This window comes from Macaca nemestrina, chromosome 3 (genome assembly GCF_043159975.1).
Source record: "Macaca nemestrina isolate mMacNem1 chromosome 3, mMacNem.hap1, whole genome shotgun sequence".
NCBI classification, from domain to species: domain Eukaryota; kingdom Metazoa; phylum Chordata; class Mammalia; order Primates; family Cercopithecidae; genus Macaca; species Macaca nemestrina.
Window position 1 is genome coordinate 31,401,693 of NC_092127.1, and position 22,930 is coordinate 31,424,622.

At 36.0% G+C, this 22,930-nt stretch overlaps 1 protein-coding gene and 1 long non-coding RNA gene across 10 annotated transcripts in view; both read right to left on the bottom strand.

The window, feature by feature from the left end:
• Positions 1-22,930, bottom strand: part of LOC105488629 (transmembrane protein 144) — a 106,292-nt gene that overhangs the window by 13,829 nt on the left and 69,533 nt on the right. For 6 of the 9 annotated variants that reach the window (XM_011752853.2, XM_011752863.3, XM_011752860.2 and 3 more), the window contains 5 exons: positions 22,172-22,290; positions 19,371-19,490; positions 18,157-18,254; positions 13,760-13,813; positions 2,793-4,563 (listed from right to left, as the gene is read on the bottom strand). In XM_011752853.2, the coding sequence (XP_011751155.2) occupies positions 4,480-4,563; positions 13,760-13,813; positions 18,157-18,254; positions 19,371-19,490; positions 22,172-22,290 (475 nt within the window). In that variant the 3' untranslated portion in view covers positions 2,793-4,479. Of the gene's footprint in view, positions 1-527; positions 629-1,595; positions 1,783-2,792; positions 4,564-13,759; positions 13,814-18,156; positions 18,255-19,370; positions 19,491-22,171; positions 22,291-22,930 lie in introns of those variants that run through there. The other 3 variants (XR_011620869.1, XR_011620870.1, XM_011752864.3) reach the window with 3 other exon arrangements.
• On the bottom strand, positions 6,551-13,752 carry LOC139362299 (uncharacterized). The gene is made up of 2 exons (XR_011620874.1): positions 11,280-13,752; positions 6,551-11,248 (listed from the first exon to the last, which is right to left on the bottom strand). It is a non-coding gene; the product is annotated as an uncharacterized lncRNA (long non-coding RNA).

Sequence of the window (22,930 nt, forward strand, 5' to 3'; positions counted from 1 at the left end):
ATATGGATTTAAAAATGAATATCAAATGCATTTACACATGTGAAATACTTAACTTGAACACCTTTATAACACAGGTGATACTGTTGAATTAAGGTAAGTGTATGTGGATTTTACCAGTCCATATGTGAGTAGGGAACCCACACAAAAAAGTGTGGACCTACTTTGAGAGTTACATGTTAAAATGAGACTTTTCTTATTTTATCAGTATTGGGGTCTTCAATTTAAAGGGTTGTAAGTGCCCACACTTAGGATTTCAAAAAAGAGAGTGCCAGACTACCTTATCAGTTTGCAAATGGGTGACTCTAGTCAATGTCTGGTGGGTCCCATCCCATTATGTACTTCAGGAGTGGGATACAAATATATAAGGCGAACCTTGAAGCAACTTGGGATACTATTAAATTATACCACTAGAATGTGTCCATAGTAACAACGTTTTATGTTTGCATAAATTTAGAATCCTTTAGTTGAAAACAACCATTTTACAAATATGAGGAAGTTAAAATACCTCACAAAGTGATGTTACCTACCAAGGACAGGAGGATCATCGAATTTTTTTGGCTCTCAGATCAGTAATCTCATTATCATATCCAATCCATCTCTATTTGCAAATTTGAAACCTTCTAAGACTCTAAGAGTGGGAATAATATGAGAAAACACCAAGTTTGTTTCTTTGTAGAAATCCAGAACAAAAGTTGCATTCCTTCTAACGTGCCCAAAGAAGAGGAAAAAGAGGGGTAGGGATGAGATAAATAAGTGATATGTGGAGTTTGAAACTTTCTAAGTTTCTATAAGATGTAAAAATATTACATTTACATTGAAAATTGTTATTAAAAAAGTCATGTAACTCTGTATTTCCATTGCTAGTGCAACAAATTATCACAAATTTAGTGGCTTAAAACAACACAAATTTTGTTTCTTATAGTTCTGTAGGTTAGGAGTCTGACATGGGCTAACACCAAGGGACTGGCAAGGCTGTGCCTTTCTGGAGGCTGCAGGGGTGAGTCTATTTCCTTGTCTTTTCCAGCTTCCAGAAGCTGCCCACACTTCTTGGCCTGTGGTCCCTTCCCTCATCTTGAAAGTCAACAATGCATGGGTTTAGTCCTTCTCATATGACATCACTCTGACCTCCGCTTCCATCATCATCTCTCCTTCTCGACTCTGATTCTTCTCTTCCACTTTCAAGGACCCTTGAGATTACACTGTGACCACCTGGATAATCCAGGGTCTTCCCATCTCAAGGTCCTTATTGACACATGCAAGTCCCTTTTGCCAAGTGAGGTAAACCCTTCTCTTTGTGTATGTGATGAATACATTATATAATATAAATATAACATTATATATATACACACACACATATATATATATACACTAGTCTATTTTATCATTTACTACCATAAAATTTACATAAATCTATTATAAAATCTCCTGTTGCTATCGTGGTGAGCTCTAGTGTTGCAACTATCCACTTAAAGCACCATGTGATGCTAATCATCTTCAGGTGAGCCGACCATCTCTCTGATCAATTGCCTCTGGTGGTTATAATCTCTTACAGTTCTTGTATATTTTTCATCATTTTTATTGTAATAAAAATAAACCTTGTAAACCTTGGATAACACTATGGGACCCATGCAGAGCTCGACTAGTGATGCTGGAAGTGCTCCCAAGAAGCAGAGAAAAGTCATGACATTATTAGAAAAAGTTGAATTGCTTGTGGTCTACAGATGCTGTTGCCCAACATTTCAGAAGATTCTTCTTGTAATCAGATGATGCAAACTTACAGTACTGAAAAATATAGTACAGTACTGTAAATGTACTTTTTCTTCCCTATAATTTTCTTAACAATATTTTCTTTTCTCTAGATTACTCTACTGTAAAAATATAGTATGTAATACATATAACATACAAAACGTGCTGTTTATGTTACAGGTAAGGTTTCTGGTCAACAGTAGACTATTAGTAGCTAAATTCCTTTTTTTAAAAACATAAACACATATTTATAGAAAATATTTATTACTTTGGTTACTAAAAATTTACCTAAATGTTATCATGCTATGCACATGGTTCTACAACTTACCTTTTTGCGATCAATGTGTTTTTTAGCTCTATCAATATTGAGACATATAAGTCTAGTAGTTAGTAATTCTGAATATAAATAAATCAGTATAATAGGAATAAAAAGAGATTTGGTAGCTCAGGGAGATGCTGTACTATTAATCCTTTAAAATTTATTAGAATTTTCTGTTCCCATGGTAGAAAATTCCCATAATCTGATACCGGCCTTTTTGGCTGCTACTTCTACTGAATGTAGTGCCATCTCTGTACACAAGATGGCAGGATCTGTTTAGTACAGATGGGGTTGCCATTTGACAGAAAGCCACGCCAGAAAAAGGTAAAATAAACACTAGAATTTAACCATACTAGATTAGGAAAAATAAAACCTGAAAACCTCAAGGGAGTTAGGCATTCACTTCGTAAGGTGAGCAAACAATTGCTAATTTAGACTAATCTCTAAATAATAAGTGGCTTTTTTGGTACCATTTTGAAAAAGCTTGTCTGGTACCAGAAACTATATACAGGTAATACGATTGATTTTTCATTTTTCTTCTGCAACTGCTTTGCTTCACATTTAAAAGTTTGCATATGAATTGGAAATCCCATCTAAAGAATAAATAAAAGTTATCCAATGTAAAATTCTAAAATATATTTAAATGAGAACAATAGCTTTTGTATCACGATTTATTCAGTTTATCAGCATAATTTAATGACATTTCAGATTAAAATTGAAATGAGTATAAGAAGTTATAATCAAATATTTATTTGTATTAGCAAGTCAATAAACAAACATAAGCTCCATCACTTTTAAGTAGTATTCATTTAGAGGAGTAATAATTGTTTGGATGGGAAGGTGGTGAGCTCAGTAGCTCTTAAGTGGTATTCTACAATCTACAAAAACTTTTTTCCCCTTCAAACAACACATAATAAAAGCTAACAATTACATAGTGTTTGCGAAGTATCAGATACTCATCAACATACTTTACAGATTTTAACTAACTTTAACAACACAATAACCATGTGAGGTAGATGCCATCATAAAGTCTATTTTGTAAATGAGGGGCCTGACACAGAGGGCTTAGGAACTTGTCCAAAGTCACACAAATAAAATGAAGCAGAGGTGGGATTTAACCCATGCACATTGACTTCAGGGTATACACACAAATAGAATGCTGTTTTGTTTCTCCTGCACAGCAAAGTAATAAACAGTACTATCAGGTGGGAATGGGTAAAATTTACATTTGAATAGGGGTTATGTTATTTCAAAGTTTTAGAAATAATTGCAGCAAACATTGTACTAGCAGTTCTGTTTCAGTTTTCTTTCTTCTTACAAATTTAAATTAAATTTATTTTTCAGAGATGGGACCTTGCAATGTTGCCCAGGCTGGCAGATTTGCACTCTTGGGCTAAGTGACCCTCCTGCTTCAGCCTCCCCAGTAGCTGGGATTATAGGCGTGTGCCACCCTATCTGGCTTAATTTCAGTTTTCTTAAAAAACAAACAAACAAACAAATAATACTAGCATGCCTGTCATTTTATTTTGCCTACTGGAAACCACCAGTTAAAACAAGAAGAAAACAGGAAAACCTCCAGTTAAGAGGGTTTTAGAAAAGTGTATTTCAGAAAAAAAATAATTGTACATTCAAAAGAGTGGTTGGTTCCTTTAAATTGTTACTGATAACCTAGAATCTCATTTTAGCAACATATCTGTGTGTATTTATGTACGTGCATATACTTGTGTATGTATGTATTATGTTATGCACATATTCTCAATGATGAAAAATTTTCGTTCTCTGAGAATGGACTTTATCTGGCGATAATCAAAAGCATTATGAGCTAAAATGGGTAGATGATGTAGAGTTGGGCAATATTAACTTGAAATAAACGTAAGTTTTGGGTAAAAATAACAAAATGGCCTTTTTAACATTTAGTTACCAACTATGCATTTACTTTATTAAACAAAGGATCCAAATATCTATGGAATCTACTTCTATTAGAAGGTAAGGCTCTCCCTCCTTGCCCAAAGTATTTCTGCCTCACTTCACTGGGATAATAGGTGAGAAATTTGGACTGTAACTTCTTTGCATATGGACTGTATACTGTGTTCTAGATTATGCAACACGAGATACATATTGTGGTAAAATGAGCATCCTCACATGTAATGTTATAATAATGTAGACATTTTAGTCACCCAGTAAAGTACTACCTTCATAAACAGTTCATCAGAAGAAATTTTCATTTTTATACTTGAATGAAACTCAGTCTTCCTTCATTCTCACATTTTTGGGGAAAAAATCATTTACCCACTGCAACAGTGGTCGAGATCCATTTGCCGTATGAAAATGCACTCTTCTCTCAGCATAATCTCTCTGCGGTCCCATAGACAGATTCGCTTAACCACTGCTGCCATCTGCTGGTCTTGTCATTGTTAGATTTTAGAAAAAGCAGTGCATAAGGCTCCAGTCAAGATGATGCAAAATGCAAGAATCATTAATAGGTAGTTTTGTAGACCCTGAATAAGAAAAAAACAGTAACTGTGATGAATAAAGCCTGAATCAACTATACAAAATGGACAGACTCTCAAGATTGCTAGGGACCTGACTAACCATCTGCTCTAGCCACCTGTATGCTTTTTTGCTACCCCTTCCAAGTAATCAGATTCTTACAAAACCCTGCAGAGCCTTATGAATTCACCCATTCGGTAAATAAATGTGGGCACCCACTAAGCTTCAACATGTACCTTTATGCAGCCAATCATATAATATGGGAGACAGGAAGTAATCACAGAAAAGAATGTTATTATGTGAGAGAGGTGTTAATAATAAAGCAAACCACCATGGTTGTTTGAGAGTGCGTTGCAGGAATCTTAATGATGCTGGTTTGGAGGACGGGAAGTGGAGCTTCTAACTACAAGTATCAGTGAATTGGCCAGGGGAATACGGCAGCAAGTAGAGATTCCAGGTAGAAGGAATTTTATGTGCACCGTCCTGTTGTAAGAAAAAGCAAAATATTTCCCAGGGACTGAAGGGAGGTCAGTGTGACTGCCGCAATGAAAGTTAAGTGGAGCAAGATGAGATTGGAAGACCATGGACCTGAGCACTTGTTATGCTTTGGGTCCTTTGGGTCCCCTTTTTTTTTTTTTTTTTTTTGAGACGGAGTCTCGCTCCATTGCCCAGGCTGGAGTTCAGTGGCATGATCTTGGCTCATTGCAACCTAAGCCTCCTGGGTTCAGGTGATTCTCCTGTCTCAGCCTCCCAAGTAGCTGGGATTACAGGCATGTACCACCATGCCCAGCGAATTTTTGTATTTTTAGTAGAGGCAGGGTTTTACCATGTTGGCTAGGCTGGTATTGAACTCCTGACCTCAAGTGATCTGCCCACCGCTGCCTCTCAAATTTGGGTCCTGTTTTTTCCAAACAAAGAGGAAGACATAAAAAAAACAGGCAGCTGGCTGTGTTAAAATTTCAGACTTGCACTGTGTAAAGCTCACACTTTTCTGCAGGATGGCAGACAGACTGGAGGGGCCAGAATGGATGCAAGGAGACCAGTTAGGAGGTGACTGTAGTCTTCCAGGGAAAAGATGACGAAGGGCAGATGGAGAGGTGGAGATGGATCTCAAGGGTGAGGAAGAAACGCAGAGAGGATGTGAAGAATGACTTAGTTGGACTTGCCCAGTTATGTATGGGGTCACTGTTCTTAAAGATGGGAACCACTTCCCTGGGTTGCCCAGCCCATCTTTGAATTAACAAAGAAATATCTTCCCGTGTTAGTAGAAATATTTCATTTCCTATAAGTTCCATCACTAGGAGTACAGATAGATCGATTTTAATATCTATCCCACAAGATAAATCCTCAATCATTGAAAAATAACTCTTGTATATCCCCGGCGGCATCTCTTTTCCTCGTCAATATTTTAGCTCTTTGACCATTTTTCATATGGAATGGTTTCAAGCTTCCTTACTGTCCTGGCTGCTCCCCTCTGAATGACTGCCATTTTGTCTATATCCTTCTTTATGTTTAAAGAGTCCAATTTATTTATTTTTTTTTAGTGAAAGTACAGAGACTTGTTGCAAAGTGAAAAGTACACACTTGAGAAAGGGGAACACGGACATACTCAAGAGAGAATCATACAAGGGGGTTGTGGTTCCTATTTTCATGATTTCTTTAACCGACAGGTGGAATATTCATGAAGATTCCTGGATAAAGGTAACAATTTCTCAGAACTGTGGTGTCACTAATTTTTACAGCAAATATGGGTGTTCCCGGAATTGTCATGGTGCTGGTGGGTGTGTGATTTGTACGTTAATGAGTGTATAATGAGGTCCTAGGTGAAACCTAGGGCAAATCCAGCACCACGTTGGGCTCAGTTGGTCTTAGCCAGCTTGATCCGCACCCTGTTTTTCAGGGTGTTATCAGCTCATGGCCTCTGCAGCTATTTGAAGTTTCCTGTGGCTAGTCATGTGAAACTGCTGCCTGGAATTTTCCTAATCCGTGACCACCCTGTCTCATCTCCCCGCCACTTAAAGATTTCCATCCCTTATCCTTAAGGCTTGATGTGGGAGGAAGTCAGTCTTCTGCCTCTACTTCCTGCTGATTAAGGGTACTGGCTCTGCCATTGAGGGCATGGCAATCTCTGGCTGCCTGGTCTAAGGGTCCTAAGCATGGGTCATCAGGAGAGTCTGAATCCAAGGCAGAAGACTCCAGTATTCTAAGGGAAAGTTTGAACATTACAAGGTAAAACAAGACTAGCACCTCTCTAATTTTAGATATATCTAAGATTACAATCAGATAATCTAACTTAATAATACTATTTAATAATACTATTAGATCCTTTTAAGAAGGAAAAATAACAATGGTTTATGGGTAAGTCATTGTAGAAGACACATAAGGGTTCTGGAAAAAGTAAAAAGGAATGGAGAGGAGGCAACTCTAGGCAGCAGTTGGCATCCTGCCTGCTTCAAATCTGCAAGAAACAGGGCTGGTGGCCTCCCTCTCTGGTGAAAATTCTGGCCACTGGGGTCCGACAGGTTAACAGCCTCACACTACCCAAATTTGGGCAAAACTTCAGGAAAGGTAGTGGGAAGAGAATGCTGTGTCTTTGGGGCAAGAGTTGACTGACTTGTTGGGAGGAGTGGGTTCATAAAAGCAGGACCCTGGGCTCTGTTAGAGGCTAATCCTCAGGGCTAATCTGGATTCATGAGTATCTCTCCTAATGCTCACTCAAGGACTCAGTGAAGAACATGCGCCAAAACTTGGGTTCCTACAGCCAGGCCATGCAAAGTGTAGGCTTAGGGAGACTCATTTCCCCCTGCAGAGATGCAAGCGCTTAGAGGGTGGGGGGTGGTTCTGTCTTTGCTGCCTTGCAGCCAGATCAGCTTTGAGGGAAGCCCAGAAAGGGAAGCTCTGAGTGGGCTCCCGCAGGAGACAGGGTTGGGGCAGGATAGACAGATTGACAATAGGAACACATGACTCTCCTGGCTCCACAATGAAATTCTCCCTTCAAAGAATGGACTTTTGTCTGGTTTCATTTTGTCTACTTCTCTCACACTTCCTTAAAGGTCTTGTGTTTCTAGTTTACTGGAAGAATGCAGAGATCAGAGGTAAATTTGTATAATAAATCTGAACAGAACAGAAACAAAGTCCAGGATGGAGGGAATGTGAAAACCGTCAAGGAAAGTTCTCTTGTATTATTAGTTCGTAAGATTAATGCTAACTAATACGTAACATACATATATGTTATGTATTAATTAACAAAATTAAATCTGTTACTAATATTTTACACGTGTGTGTGTGTGTGTGTGTATATATATATATTCCCTTTCTTCAACTTAAAGAATCAGAGTAGATTAATTTGCCTTTGTTTGATGACCAGAGATAGGTCTTCGTAAGTTAGGTTGGGGCCAGTTGAATTGTTTGATTCAGTGTGACCCTTAGCACTAACAGAAGCCACTCAAATCCCAAATTCTACAAGAAGTACCCTAAAACCTTGCCAAGTGCAGAACAGCTTATTTAAACACGCACAGACACACACACACACACACACACACACACACCTGGCGGTAGGCTTTGGATTTCCCAGCACCTTTTTTTTTCTTAGTTTTTAAGACTGCAATTCTCACCTAGATCCTGGTACTAATGCAGAATAGGTATTCCATAAATATTCGTTCAAAGAATAAATACACTGAGGTGATTTCCACATATACTTTGTGAATTTGAAATTGATGCAATTACTTAAATTAAAAAAATGGGTCTTCAGTTACAAGCACTCTACAATCTAATTATATAAATACATTGCTAAGTGCTATTTTATTACCTATGTAGACAGAAGAATAATGTTCTCAGGGAACGAAAAATGTTTTTCCCCTTCAATGTTAAGATTCTGCCCAAACTGCCCAGTCTCCTCAAGAAAAAGACTGATTGTAGTTGGGCCACAGCAATGCTTTTCCTTCATCAAAGGTGGATGTTAACTCTTGGAAAGAGCACGCTAACATTCTTCCCAAAGCAGAAAGGTTTTCAACTTGGATTTCTGAAGTAGCTACTAAGATAATAGACCATCTCATTCTTCACTGGGGAGTAGCTTACTGACCTATACATTGTTGTGGTAATAACTGCCTGTGTTGGCATTACTGTAGACATACTGACTAAAGTGTGTTGGTAAAAATATAATTTATATCTAGCTTAAAAATGTAACAATCTAAAATGAATTTCCCAATGAGTAATGGAGATCAGATATAAAAGAATATTAGGGCCGGGTGCAGCCAACACTGTGAAACCCCGTCTCTACTAAAAATATAAAAATTAGCTGGGTGTGGTGGCGGGCACCTGTAATCCCAGCTACTCGGGAGGCTGAGGCAGGAGAATCGCTTGAATCCAAGAGGTGGAGGTTGCAGTGAGCCGAGATCGCGTCACTCCACTCCCGCCTGGGCAACAGAGCAAGACTCTGTCTCAAAAAACAAACAAACAAAAAAACAACAAAAAAGAGTATCAGAAGTATGAAAACATTCAACTGAAGCACTGATGGCATTAAAACTAAATGGAATCATTAAAGTTCTTCACACAAAAGGTGCTTGGTGCTCAGCTTTATTCCTCGCAGCTGTAGGTTGTAGATTCTTAAATATGCATCTTCAAGGACTGCTTTCAGATATATAACTGACAGCACCTATAAGTCCTGCGATAACAGGTTTGCTTTTGTTTTCTTCTTTAGAGTTTAGGGGTTTTTGTCTTGTTTCTACAAAAATACTTTAAAAATTATTCCTATGAGATTTAGTGTTAGTTGATGATGCTTTTCTAAACTGATTGGCATGTAAGCATTTACAATTTTTCTTTAAATCAGCTGTCAAGAGGCAATTAGGTGTCTGCAGTGAATGTTAAGTACCACTAGACATCCTTTAAATTTTGTTTGTAGATGACATATAAGATTATTTATTTGTTTATTTATTTATTTAGTTAGTTAGTTAGTTATTTTGAGACAGAGTCTAGCCCTGTCGCCCAGGCCAGGGTGCTCAGTGCAATCTCCACTTCCCAGGTTCAAGCCATCTTCCCATCTCAGCCTCCCAAACAGCTGGGACTAGAGGCACACACAACCACAGCAGGTTAATTTTTGTATTTTTGTAGAGACAGGGTTTTGCCATATCGCCCAGGCTGGTCTTGAAATCCTGAGCTCAAGTGATCTGGCCACCTTAGCCTCCCAAAAGTGCTGGAACTACAGACATAAGTCACCATGTCTGGCCCCAGGTTTTTTTTTTTTTTTTTAACTCTTTGCTTTCATCTTGGCCCTCTCTCTTCTTTTAATACTTGTAATCTTATCTTAGTCATTTTTTTAAATAGAAAAGAGCAAACAGTCATTTTCTTAGGTTTAGAAATCCTTATTTTATAAGAAAACTGGCCTAGCTAATCTAAATTGCACAATTCAGAAATATGGTACATGTGCTGTCGTGCTTTTTTTTTTTTTTTTTTTTGCCTATTTTTACATAAATAATTAGCCAAACTTTAGAACCTACTCTAAAAAATCTAGACAGAGCTTCACTGGGATTTTACAGGAATTATACTGAAGGTAATTGGAGAGAACTGCCTAATTATAACAGTGAGGTGTTCCATCAGAAATGTGGTGAGTCTCCCATATTTTTCTGATCTTCTATGTCCTCCAGTAAATGTTTGTAGCAAAGTAAAATACAGTATTTTAAAAATCTGGCACATTACTTGTTAATTTTTTAATTAGATTTATGTAATTTTTGTGGTTACTATTAATAGCATTTATTTTCCTCTTTTTAACTGGTTTTTGGTGACAATATTGGAAGGCAATTGATTTCATATTTATTTTATATCTCAAGCCTTACTGAATGATCTTATTGGATCTTAAATTTTTCAGTTGATTCTTTAAAATTTTTATTTTAATTTTTAATATTTGTCACCAATAAATTGAAATCACAATGCTTACATTTTTTAAAAAATGTAATCTGCAAATGATAATCTTCTCATTTCTTTTCCTATATTTATTCATTTCATTTCTTATTCATGTGTTTCCAAACTAGCTAGATCTACAGAAAATATTGTATAATAGTATGGAGAAATCCTTGACTTCCAATATACAGAGAACTCTTACGTTTCATGAAACTCAGGTATATAATTGCTATTTTGTTTTGATAGACATACTGTATAAAAAAACAGCATGGTAACAGGCGGCTATTGCCATTTCCTTTTCAAATGCAAATGATGGGAATTTAAAATTGCATTCATCAAATAGTTCTAGTATTAAAAAAACTTCCTTTTATTTCTAGCTTATTAAGGGGTTAGTATAGTATTATCATGTCCTTTTCATATTTGATATGGTAGAGTAAATGAGATTAATTAATTTACATATTATGAACGATCCTTGCATTCCTGAATTAAACCCTATTGGGTCATAGTATATTAATCTTAAAACTTACTTTCCTATTTGATCTGAGGTGTCTTTTTAAAGATGTCTTTACCAAAAATAAAACAAAACATTCCTCACTGTTTTTCAGTACTCCTTTAAATAAAGGACTGTAAAGAATTAATACTAGACTTTTTGGTTAGGGATTCTCTCTTTGAACAGGGTTCTTATATGTAGTTAACAGGATTTTCAATTCACTATTATCACTGTAGTCAAGACCAAAATAATTTTCAAATGCTTTAATATAAGTCTGTACTTATATTACAGACTTATAAAATATGTACCTCTTTATTTTTTATTTTTTTTAATATGTACTTCTTTATACCTATAATTACTGATAAACTGTGATCACTAATTTGTGATTTTCTAAGGCTTCAGCATCTTACATGAGATAATAACCAATTCGTTAACGTAAACAAATCATTTTTTGTGAGGTAGATGAAATATGTGTAGAGAGATTTACAACATATTTTGGGCACAGAGTTACTTTTTGTAGAACGAAACTCTGACTACAATAAATGAGAAATGTTCACGAAAGTAACTTACAGGTTTATAAATGTTTCAAGTTGTTCTTAGGTATTTAAAAAAATAAAAATTCTGATCACAGTCCACATATTTTTGAAACAAATTTATTTTTTAAATCTGCAAATGTTAATTGTATTATCAAATAATGGATTTTAAATCAAAATATTTCATTTACAATGATTGAAATGATGTTTTAAATCTAAAATTGAATAATCATTTTAAAGATCAGGTAGAAGTACATTCACTTTATGGTCCTTAGAGATTAGCAACATTAATCTCCTTAGAACCAGGAATTATTTGCTACTACAACTGCATATTAAGACAAGTCTATGATGCCTTGACAGGGGGAGAGGTCTTTGGATCAATATTATCTTTAATAAAAATTCTTAGAAAAGAATAACAGAATTTTATTTGCATATATTCCTCAACTGAAGACTTTTTCTACAAGTAAAGGTAACTGGGAAAAGTTCTAAAGCAATTTTTTAGAAAAAGTTTAAACATTTTAAAATATTTAAATTGTTAAGGAGACAGGGTCTCACTATGTTGCCCAGGCTGGATTTGAACTCCTAGGCTCAAGTGATCCTCCTACATAGTTGGACTACAGGTAGATGCCACCATGCCTGGCTAGAAGGGGAGAAGTTCTCTGATTTTGTGTTTTCTTATTATTTCTTTCTTTTTCTTTTTTTGAAGAGACAGGGTTTCACTCAGCTGTCCAGATTGCAGTGTAGTGGTATGATCATGGCTTGCTGCAGCCTTGACCTCCTGAACCCAAGCAATCCTCCCTCCTTAGCCTCCTGAGTGGCTGTGACTACAAGTGTTCACCACCACACATGGCTAATTTTTAAATCATTTATGTAGAGATAGGGGTTTCGCTATGTTGCCTAGGCTGGTCTCAAACTCCTGGGCTCAAGCAATCCTCCCACAAGTGCTGGGATTACAGGTGTGAGCCACTGCTCCTAACCTGTTTTATTTTTCTATCGACAGTTTGGGCTAGGTTATATGACCCTCACCCCCAAAATTAACTGAGCATTTATTGTGTTCTTGGTAGTGTTCTTAGCACTTTACTCATATTCTCACAGCTCTCTTGATTGGTTATCCCCATTTTCAGATAATGACTATATGCACAGAGAGGTTAAGAAACTTGGCCAAGGTCACACAGCTAGTATGTGACAGAGCCAGGATTTGAACCCAGTTGGACTCCTGAGACTATACCTTTTGTTGTTGTTGTTGTTGTTATTGCCCAGACTGGCCTCAAACTCCTGGGCTCAAGTGATGCTGCTGCCTTAGCCTCCTGAGTAGTTGGGACTATAGATGCATGTCACCATGCTTGGCAAAGTGATTTTTAAAGAAAACACACACACACACACGCACGCACACACACACACACACACACACACTTTTACTAGAACTATTTGATGAATGCAATTTTAAATTCCCATCATTTGCATTTGAAAAGGAAATGGCAATAGTTGCCTGTTACCATGCTGTTTTCTTACAAAATTGCTGGTTTGACATGGAGGCCTTTGGGAGAGTAGGAACCAATATAAACATCTATTCCCAAGGACGATCTACCTCAGGGGATACTTTAACCTTTAGGATAAAAAAAAAAATCTTTCATCTTGTTTATCTACCGTATTTTAAACAAATTTCCCACTCTCATATTTCATTGGGTTATTTAAAATCACTTCAGGGAAATTTAAGTCGACGACAGCATTTTTCCATTGGAGATGGGGTGGAGAGAGACACGATGTTACATTATGATTATCATAGCTCTAGTATTTTCTTTCCTAATTAGGCATTATCACATTCTGAACATTTTTCCTGTCAGATCCATTCATGGGCTGTCTGCCCTGGACCTGGGTACCACAGGCAGTTTTCAGAAAATAATGCAAACGTAATATTAAATACTTTACTTACCTGGACGCATTCCCATTTTCTTTTCTTTTTTGAGATGGAGTTTTGCTTTGTTGCCCAGACTGGAATGCAGTGGTGCGATCTTGGCTCACTGCAACCTCTGCCTCCTGGGTTCAAGTGATTCTCCTGCCTCAACCTCCCAAGTAGCTATGATTACAGGCACACACCACCACACGCAGCTAATTTTTTGTATTTTTAGTAGAGACAGGATTTCACCATCTTGGCCAGGCTGGTCTTGAACTCCTAACCTCATGATCCACCTGCCTCAGCCTCCCAAAGTGGCAGGATTACAGGCATGAGCCACCGCGCCTGGCCTATCCCATTCCCATTTTCTGTCTGCCCTTTCTCGTACATACCTTTATTTCCTTAAACATGAAGATGCCCCACATTGCAGCTATAAATCCTGGACCCTTAAATAAAAATATAAACTTTAATTAAATTGGATATTTACCTATGACTAGATTCTATATAAATATAGTAAGTTAAAGACAATATAAAAATGTTTTCAGGGAAATCTACCCATAATATCAACCCTAACTCCACACTAAGCTAAACATTAGGTGATACTAAGTAAAAAAATGAAGACTTTTTTTCATTTTCTTTTCTTCGTGGTCTTCATTTTTATTATTTTGATGATACTATAATATTTTGTGCCACATAATACTTTAATATGTTTGACATAAATTATTTTTATAAGCACATAGCTTATTTTTTCCATTGGCCTAGTTCCTTAGGATACTAGAAATGGGATTAATAAGAAAAAGTGTGCACAAGCTTCTAACTTTCTTTGGCATGAGATAATCTCGTAACTGAAGAAATTTTGGCATATTATTTTTGGCCTAACAAATAATGTACATGTGGAAGTAGCTCGTGCTTTAAAAAAAATTTTAACTGATATTACTGCAGAGCAATCAAGTCTGGCTAGCATTAAACACCAACGAATGCTAAAAAAAAAAGGTTTATGGGAAGGTTAAAATAAACATGTAAGGAAAAACAACAGGAGTTTCTGGGCAGGAGACAAAGAAAAGAATGAAATAACATAGGACAGAGGAAATGAGAACAAACAGGTTAAGAAAAGGAATGATTCTGCAATTTATAAACTTTAAGCTATTCAAGTTTGGTGGTAATTCTTCCTAGCTGAGAAGAAGAAAATTGGAATGTGGGTTAATTGTGGTCTTTGTAGAGAAGGTGTATTGTATTAGCATTTTTATGATTGCTCTTCAAACCCCGAGAAACTCTGGAAGAGTTTCAAATAGATTCCAAAATGTTTTTCCCCTATCACTACTCCAACTGTCTAAAGAACTGAGTCAACGAAGTTTGATTCCACTCTTGGTATGTAAGTGAAGCAAAAGAATACACTCCTCTCTGTTTATCAGTATCTGGAAATTCAACACCAAAAGAGTCAGAGAAATAGGTCAAAGGAACTGCCTTTTATCAATGATATAAGTTCCTAAGCCTCAAAATCCAAATCAAACAAGAAGCATATGGGTCTTTTGGGCAACCCCACACTAACTTTCAGCAGAATAGGAGGAAACAATAGAACAGGATACCATATGAATGTTATGCTAATCACTCAATAATTTTTAATCTGAAAATCCATTTCCCTTCAGAGAACATGGTACAGGACAATACCAGGGGGTATCATTCACCTTTGAAGATTCTTGTCTGATTGTTTTCTAAATATGAGTTTAGGCATGGCCTAAGAGTTATTGTGAGTAATGTGGTTATAGGAAGAGTGCTTTGGTAAAAGTATTGCAAGCATAGGTCAAGGTATGTACTGACTCTTTGATTCAGGCCACGGAGAGCCAAATAGGAAGGATATCTTAATAGGAGATACAACAGTTGGTAATTTGGATTGTATATTTTCCTTTTGTAAATTAATGTATGTTAGGTGTAAATCAGCTTTTGAAAACAAAGTGAACTCGCTCCTATCTTGAGAATAAGCTGATTCAGTTTAGAATTTTCAAGGAAGACATGGAGCAGCTCCTGCTAGGTAACTTTTTTCTTTCTTTCTTTTTTCTTTTGGCTTTTTAATGGAATGTTATTTGCTAATAAAGAAAATGGATACTACTTTCAGGAAACTCAGTTCTAGTTACCACCGGATATATAACTATGGGAATATGTATACCTGGGAAGAAAAGTACTGCTGGGATATTAAAAATGTATTCTGATAAAATTGATTGACCATATTCATAATCGTTGAAACTAGGTGATAGGTTAGTTTGACATTTTATGTTTAAAAAAGTTTTAAAAATCTAGCCCTTCCAAAAAAATAAAATGATGAAGACTGTAAGATTGTTGAGGGTAGGGACTAAATCTTTTCTGTCTGTAGATAAGGTTGTTCTTGGATAAAGTGACTAAAATAAAACCAAGCAAAGGCCTGGTAGCAATAGGGACCTACTCCCTCACCAACTCCAAATACCTGTCCTTCCCAGATAACAAGCACCAAGCGCACAAGGTAAGAAAGTTACACGTGGTGAGTGAGAAGGCTCTGCTTCCATTACAGTTTTTCAAGAATAATCTCTGTGATGGGCAGGTCGCCGAAAGCCACAGTGACCACTCTCACTGATCCTCTGCCCACACCCACCTACTTCAGTGGTTTATTTCCTTTGAATTAGCCTTTCATTTTGTCCTCAGTCTTTATACTAACTCAAAACAAGAAACAATGGTAGAAAAACCAACTCTCTGTCTACTATAAAAGTTTTGTGAAGGATATTGTTTATTTGTTTTTCAATGTTGCCTTTAAGAGATCCCATATGATACATTCTACTAAGAATTCAATGCAGAAAAGAAATAATTGTTCTGTTCTGAGGACATAATATGCTGCTAATAATAAGAATTACTTACCCCATTGCATTATCCTTTTGAAAACACTAAGTAAAGTTTAATGTTTAATCACAGCAACTATTTGCCGTTTACACTATTTGCTCCCTTTCTTGTCTTTACCACGGTTTTATTTTTTATTTGTGTTTGTATTTCTATTTGTCTGTGTGGCTTAATTGCATCTGTGTATTTTAGAAAAAATTGCCTTAAAACCTTCTTGGAGAACTCACATCTGCTCAATACTATAATTTGAGTAAAAGAAAAAAAATCACTATCATATGATAAAGATAAAAGTTTACATTTGATGTAAATAATGGCTTGTTCTATTTTAATAAATATTATTTCCCCCTTATGTGGTGGAATTTAATATTTTCAAATAACATTTGCATCTATAGCCAAGGGACACATCATACTGTATACTTTTCTCTACAAATTTGCTTTTGTGCATTTAACAGGTAAACTTTATACCCGCTGCCTGTCACTTCTAACATTAAGTGTCCTTGAAATAAGGAGGAACACGTCCCTTGTTGGAAAGAATTTGGGTCCTTTGCCATTTCAATTGTGAAGAGTTTAGACCTACAGAAATTCTTTATAACTTGCTAGATTTTCCCTCAGCAGGATTAAAAATGTTAAAATGTAGGTTCTTTAAATTTTAAAGAAAAAACCCTTTATTATTTGAATTTAGTTGCATTTGAAAGTTAACTATTTTACAGAGTAGAACTGTCAAAATATACTGTTTGATACCCAGGGTTTATATCAAATTTTATCAATGGTTTTTAGACTAGATATTATTTCTAAAAATCAGTTTTCTAGCTTTACACAGGTATGCAAACACTAAAATGTTTTAGATAAATTTTGTTAGTGATGATGATTTTGGAAGCAGGGGATGCAGTTGAATGCTGGTTAGCAATTTACAATATCTAGGGTAGACCTAAGAGCCCAACATGAAAGCAGTTCCTATATGTATATATCAGTCCTAGTACCTTAGTGAACCTGAAACAAATTCTAAATTAGATTCCATGCTGATGGCAGAAAGTAGCACTGTGTACTGGGAACCCTGGACTTAAAAGTCTTCAGATTTTCCCTAGCTTTGTGACTTCAGATATATTCTTAGCTATTGCCTCAATTTTCTCATCTTCAAAATGGGAATAATCTTATGAGTACTTATTTTGCCTACGTAAAAAAAAGTTTTTCTATTATCTATGTTTTATATAATTGGCACCTAAAAAAATGGATGAAGCAAATTGTATTAAGTATGCTGTAATAAGTGGTATCATCCAGAGACAACACCTTGCTTTAGCACTTTCAGAAAGTTTTACTTAAAAACAGTGAAGTATCAGGAGGCTGAGGCAGGAGAATGGCATGAACCCAGGAGGCAGAGCTTGCAGTGAACCGAGATTGTGCCACTGCACTCCAGCGTGGGCAAAACAAAACAAAACAAACAAACAAAAAAACACACACGCACACACACACACACACACACACAAAACAAAAGAAAAACACAGTGAAGTACCATAGGAAGAGGTGTCTGAAGTACTTTCAATCTCACAAAATTGTCAAGACATTGATGTGGTAATAGGTATAAAATCATTTTTTATATTTATAAACTTTTATATAAGGAGAGAATAATAGTTACAAATAGCAAATTACAATGTCTCTAACATGACATTAGATAAACCAATCAAACCAAAAACTGCAAGGATATTAAAGATTAAGGATTAATAGCCCTGCTAAAATGAGGTGATAAATATTCCTTAGCAATCAAGCACATGAAGATTCAATAGGGTCACTTTGTCTATCCGAATCCATTAATTGCACTCCTAAAAAATCAAACTCCATGACAGTCTTTAGTGATGCCCTAACAGTGCTTCAGAAAAATCAGGATTACATTTATAAAATGAAAATTTGGAGAAACAGTTCAGCTACTTACAGCAGTGATTATTGGAAAACTGACCACAGCACTCAGAGAGTGATTTGCTATGAACCAACAGCAGGTAGCTATTGCCCAAAGTACTCCTGACAGGAATCCTGAAATACAAAGACAACACACATTTGCAGACCATGTTCCCCTCCTGAAGAACTCACACTTAAGCTACAACAGGAATATCAAAGTGCACATATAAATACATTCCGATCAATGTTGTTGGCCAATATGGAATTTTGAGCTGTGTTTTATTGTTATTTTAGAACCAGGTAATTTCTCTACTCTTGCCTGCTATGGGTAGAGTGATTGATGCTTTCACATTATCGGCATTAAAGTATCCATAGTAATCAAAGAGGTAGAGATTGGGTGGTGAAAAGGGGCCTAGGGGACATACTGAACCCAAACATTCTCTGCAAATATCATTTACTATAAACCATAGATATTAATAAAGTGAATCAGAGTGATGCTACAGCCAAGAAAACAAAACAAAACAAAACAAACAAACAAAAACCCTATAGTATTTAAGTAAAAATACCAGCTAAAACTTTCACAGTACTTTAGCTAGGCATTCGGTAAAGTATTCTAGCATTTTCCAAATGGTGGCATTCTTTAGCATAAATCTGTTAGGCATTCAGAATAAGTCTCTGACTTATGCTTTATTTTTGCCTTTAAAAAATTTTACTTGTGGACCTACATTCCAAATTGAATTATAATAAACTCCTAAATGAGATTTTTTTAAAAAAAGATCAATGCCTAATGAATTAAGTCCAAAAGCATGTATTTTTAACATATGTCTTTTTTGAAGTCATCACAATCTCTTCTTACATTTTGTAGAAACTGTTTTCCCAAGTTACTGCATATTCCTATTTGTTGATATATGAACCCTTAGATAGTGAAAAAGAAATAGTAAAGAACGATGATCAATACAGAAGATATTTGGCACAGGAAAATATCTTATTAATAAACTTATTGTTTAAGTTTTAGGTTCTGTAATAATGGCCAACATTTCATATTCAGTTTCAAGGATTTAAAATACTTCATATTTGGTGGTGAACTGGGCAAAAGTAATTAGGGGGAATGAACACACACACACACACACACACACAAACACACCACACATACACACAGAGGATGGCTTTGTTTCCAGAAGAAACGTATTCAAGTTAAATGAGTTGTAGATGATACTTTCACATAGTAAGATCTGTAGTACATATTCTTACCTGGTAGGACTGCTTCAGGATATAGCTTAGGACTATTTTTCATGGCTATGCAGTAGGCCAGAAAGTAGACAGAACTTGTAAGAAAGATGCCACTGAAGTGTGCAAAAACATAGTCTAAATCTGAAAATAGAGATTAAAACCTCTCAAACACCATTTTCATCATTCCAGATATATTTAGATTTCTGAAAATAAACTCACCAAAATTAACCTTAAAGGTAAAGAAACCATTAATCAGGCTGGGTGCAGTGGCTCACACCTGTAATCCTAGCCCTTTGGGAGGCTGAGGTGTGCGGATCATGAGGTCAGGAGATCAAGACCATCCTGGTTAACTCGGTGAAACCCCACCTCTACTAAAAACACAAAAAATTAGCCTTGTGTGGTGGTGGGAGCCTGTAGTCCCAGCTACTCGGGAGGCTGAGGCAGAAGAATGGTGTAAACCCAGGAGGTGGAGCTTGCAGTGAGGGGAAATCATGCCACTGCACTCCAGCCTGGGTGACAGAGCGAGGCTCTGTCTCAAAAAAAAAAAAAAAACAACCAAAAAAAAACCCCCCCAAAAAACCATTAATTATATTTACTCATCTTAGTTTTCTACATGCTGTTCATATAGAATTTTAATTAATATATTTAAAATCTAGATACATTAAGTAGTAAATTTGTTCCTATAATCAAAACTAAAGGCTAGCTTTTATGATCATCTGGTAAAGCTAAATAAGAAACAATGAATTATGTAACTATGATGTTAATACCTCCCTTTTAAAATAGGCATTCAGGCCTAATTTTACTAATGACAATAGAAATTATAGCAAATCCTCAGGATGACCACAGTGAGGATGTGAATGAAAAAAACTGGGGGTGCTAATTTTATAGGATCCATTGATCAATCTGGAGACCAGCATCTCTGTTGCAGATGACAGCTGTACAGAAGGCTATTCAGGAAGTTAATCCAGAGAGGGTTTTATTCAATTGTTGATTATAAACCTAAGTACATGGGGGAGTTAATATCACATGATGGTAGCCCAATCTCGGAAAAATTCCAACTCCACTGACTGTTTAAGCAGATGGGACTGTGGCCACACAGATGGGTGCACTACAGGTTCTTGGCTGGGAAAGCCATGTTGGACTCAATGTTTCTGTCCCCTAAAATTTTGACAAAGATGAGTGGCCATGTTTAGGAAGTAAAGCTTAACAGACAGGGAGTTTGTCTGTTGCTCTAAGTCTTAAATCCTACTTCTGGATCATGTAAGGGCAATACATCTGTATACGGACCACCACAAAGGAAAGCAAAATACAGTGATTAAAAGCATGGGCCATCTGGGTACAAATCCTCATTTCAATACTCACTAACTTTGGGGCTTGGACAAATCATCTCATGTCTCTGTCTTAATTTTCTCCATTGTAAAACTAAGATAATAAGGGTATTAGTTGCTATGAGAATTAACCGAGTATTTATAAAATACTTAGGACAGACCACATACTACATATATGTTGTTAAATAAATGAAATAAAAAATAATCCCCCCTAATTTTTTTTGAATAAACTGGGATAAAGTGTCCCCATCACATTACATTCAGAGTTGTCACAAGCAAGACCCCTAAGAAGCCATTGTTCTCTTTGTGTAGAGATTGTTGAGGACATTGTTTATTATGTCCCTGTACCAAGAACATCTGTGCTCCTGAACAATTAGTTTTTTTTTATCTTGTGCTCATTGAATCATGAGGCTGATCTGATTTCCCTTGTGCCTACAAGGACTCTAAGAGCCAAATTTACGCCTCCTTTCTAGCAAGTATGCAAATATAGTACAAGGATTTTAGACTCATTTCTGGTTCCTTTTATACACCCACTCTTGTTTTTCTTTCTTTAGTGAGACCTTATTTTAATTTGTCCTATGTTATTCTATTTTTGTTAGTTTTTATCTTTTTGTAAAAATGCAAAAAAGGATTTGTGTAAAATTTTAACAAGAGAAAGAAATCAATAAAAGGTTTGAATGATATACATGGGGATAACTACAAAAAGGAAGATGGAAACTATGGCATCTACTCAGTCTATCTTTTCTGTTAAAGTTGAGTTCAAATCTGAAATTCTTTAATAATTATTCCCCCATGAATTTTGCCCTCCAAATTCTCCTTTATCTGAACAGAGGTCACATTAATTTTCTGTGCCATCTGATTTAGAACTTTATGAATAATCTTATTCTCTTATCATTTCATGGGTGTAAGTCATGCTGCAACATAATCAGAGGATCCCCAAAGTAAACACTCATTCATCTCCTTTTGAACCTGTACAAGGCTATTGCATATAGTATTGCGTTTACTCCTGGAGATTAATTCTATCAATGGAAACTCAGAGATTAACAGGAAACATTACGCTGGGCCTTCCAGTGCACGACTCTGTGCTTGAAAAATAATATCCTCTGACCATATAGGCTATACATTAACCTTTACCTGATTTTAAAGTACTATGCACTATACTTTAGCCTTTTTAAAAGAGCAGAAATATACATATTTTCCCAGAGATCATCTAACTGAAACCTAATTTCCAAATGTTACTGGAAAGTCAGAAGCCATGTGTTAAGATCCAAGTAGTTGAAAAGAGTCCTGACTAAAGTTGGTTGCATTTGTGTGTTAAAGATCATATGAAAATACTCAATCCTTTATTATTTTTGGTCTTCAGTGCCTTTCTAATTCATCACTTACAATGACAAAGAAAGATCGAATCGACCCATCAATATTTACTATTATCACAATTCTTTTTATATTCATACAAATATATATTAATAAAGTAAGATAACTTTTTATTCTCACCATATTGGCTTGCCCCTGCATATATACTATCATTTCTTTTGCTGTGGTCCTTGATATAGATGATTGGCACAAATGTAGATCCATAGAGTACTCCAGATATCACTGCAAGACTGCAGCCCCTTACAAAACAAACAAATCACTATTAATCTTGGCCCAAAGCAATATTTCTCACAAATGCACAAACGGAATCATAAACATGCTTCAAAAGGCAAATCACAAACAGGCAAAAAGCACCCATTTATCTCAAGCTCTGTGACTGACAGAAGTCACAGAAAAACCCTGCACTATTAAAGTGGCATCAGGACTAGGAGGACAGCTTTAGTCCACCAGTGTCTAATTTTAGAAGTACATGATTTATAGAAATTAAAATGGATTATAAATTGTTATTACATGGATGAGAATATTGCTACAGTTATATTGTACGGTCTACATAAATAAACTTGGCACTCTAATTAAATTGAGATATCTATATACTGACACCATGCTTTATGCTTTTTTAAAAATTTTAACAGGCCATACTATCCAGCACAGAACTAGGACAGACTAAGTACTAAATGCATGTTTGTTGAAAACAGCTATTGAAATCCATGAACTTGCCTATGCCTTAGTTGACAATGCCATGGTCAAGAGGAAGTGCTGATTTAATTAAATAATCTGGGTATTTCAGACAAAACATTCCTTTTTATAAAAAGAAAATGTTTCATTTTCAGCACTGGAGTTAGAATTGGGCCGTATCTGCATGAAGCAAGCATTTCCAAT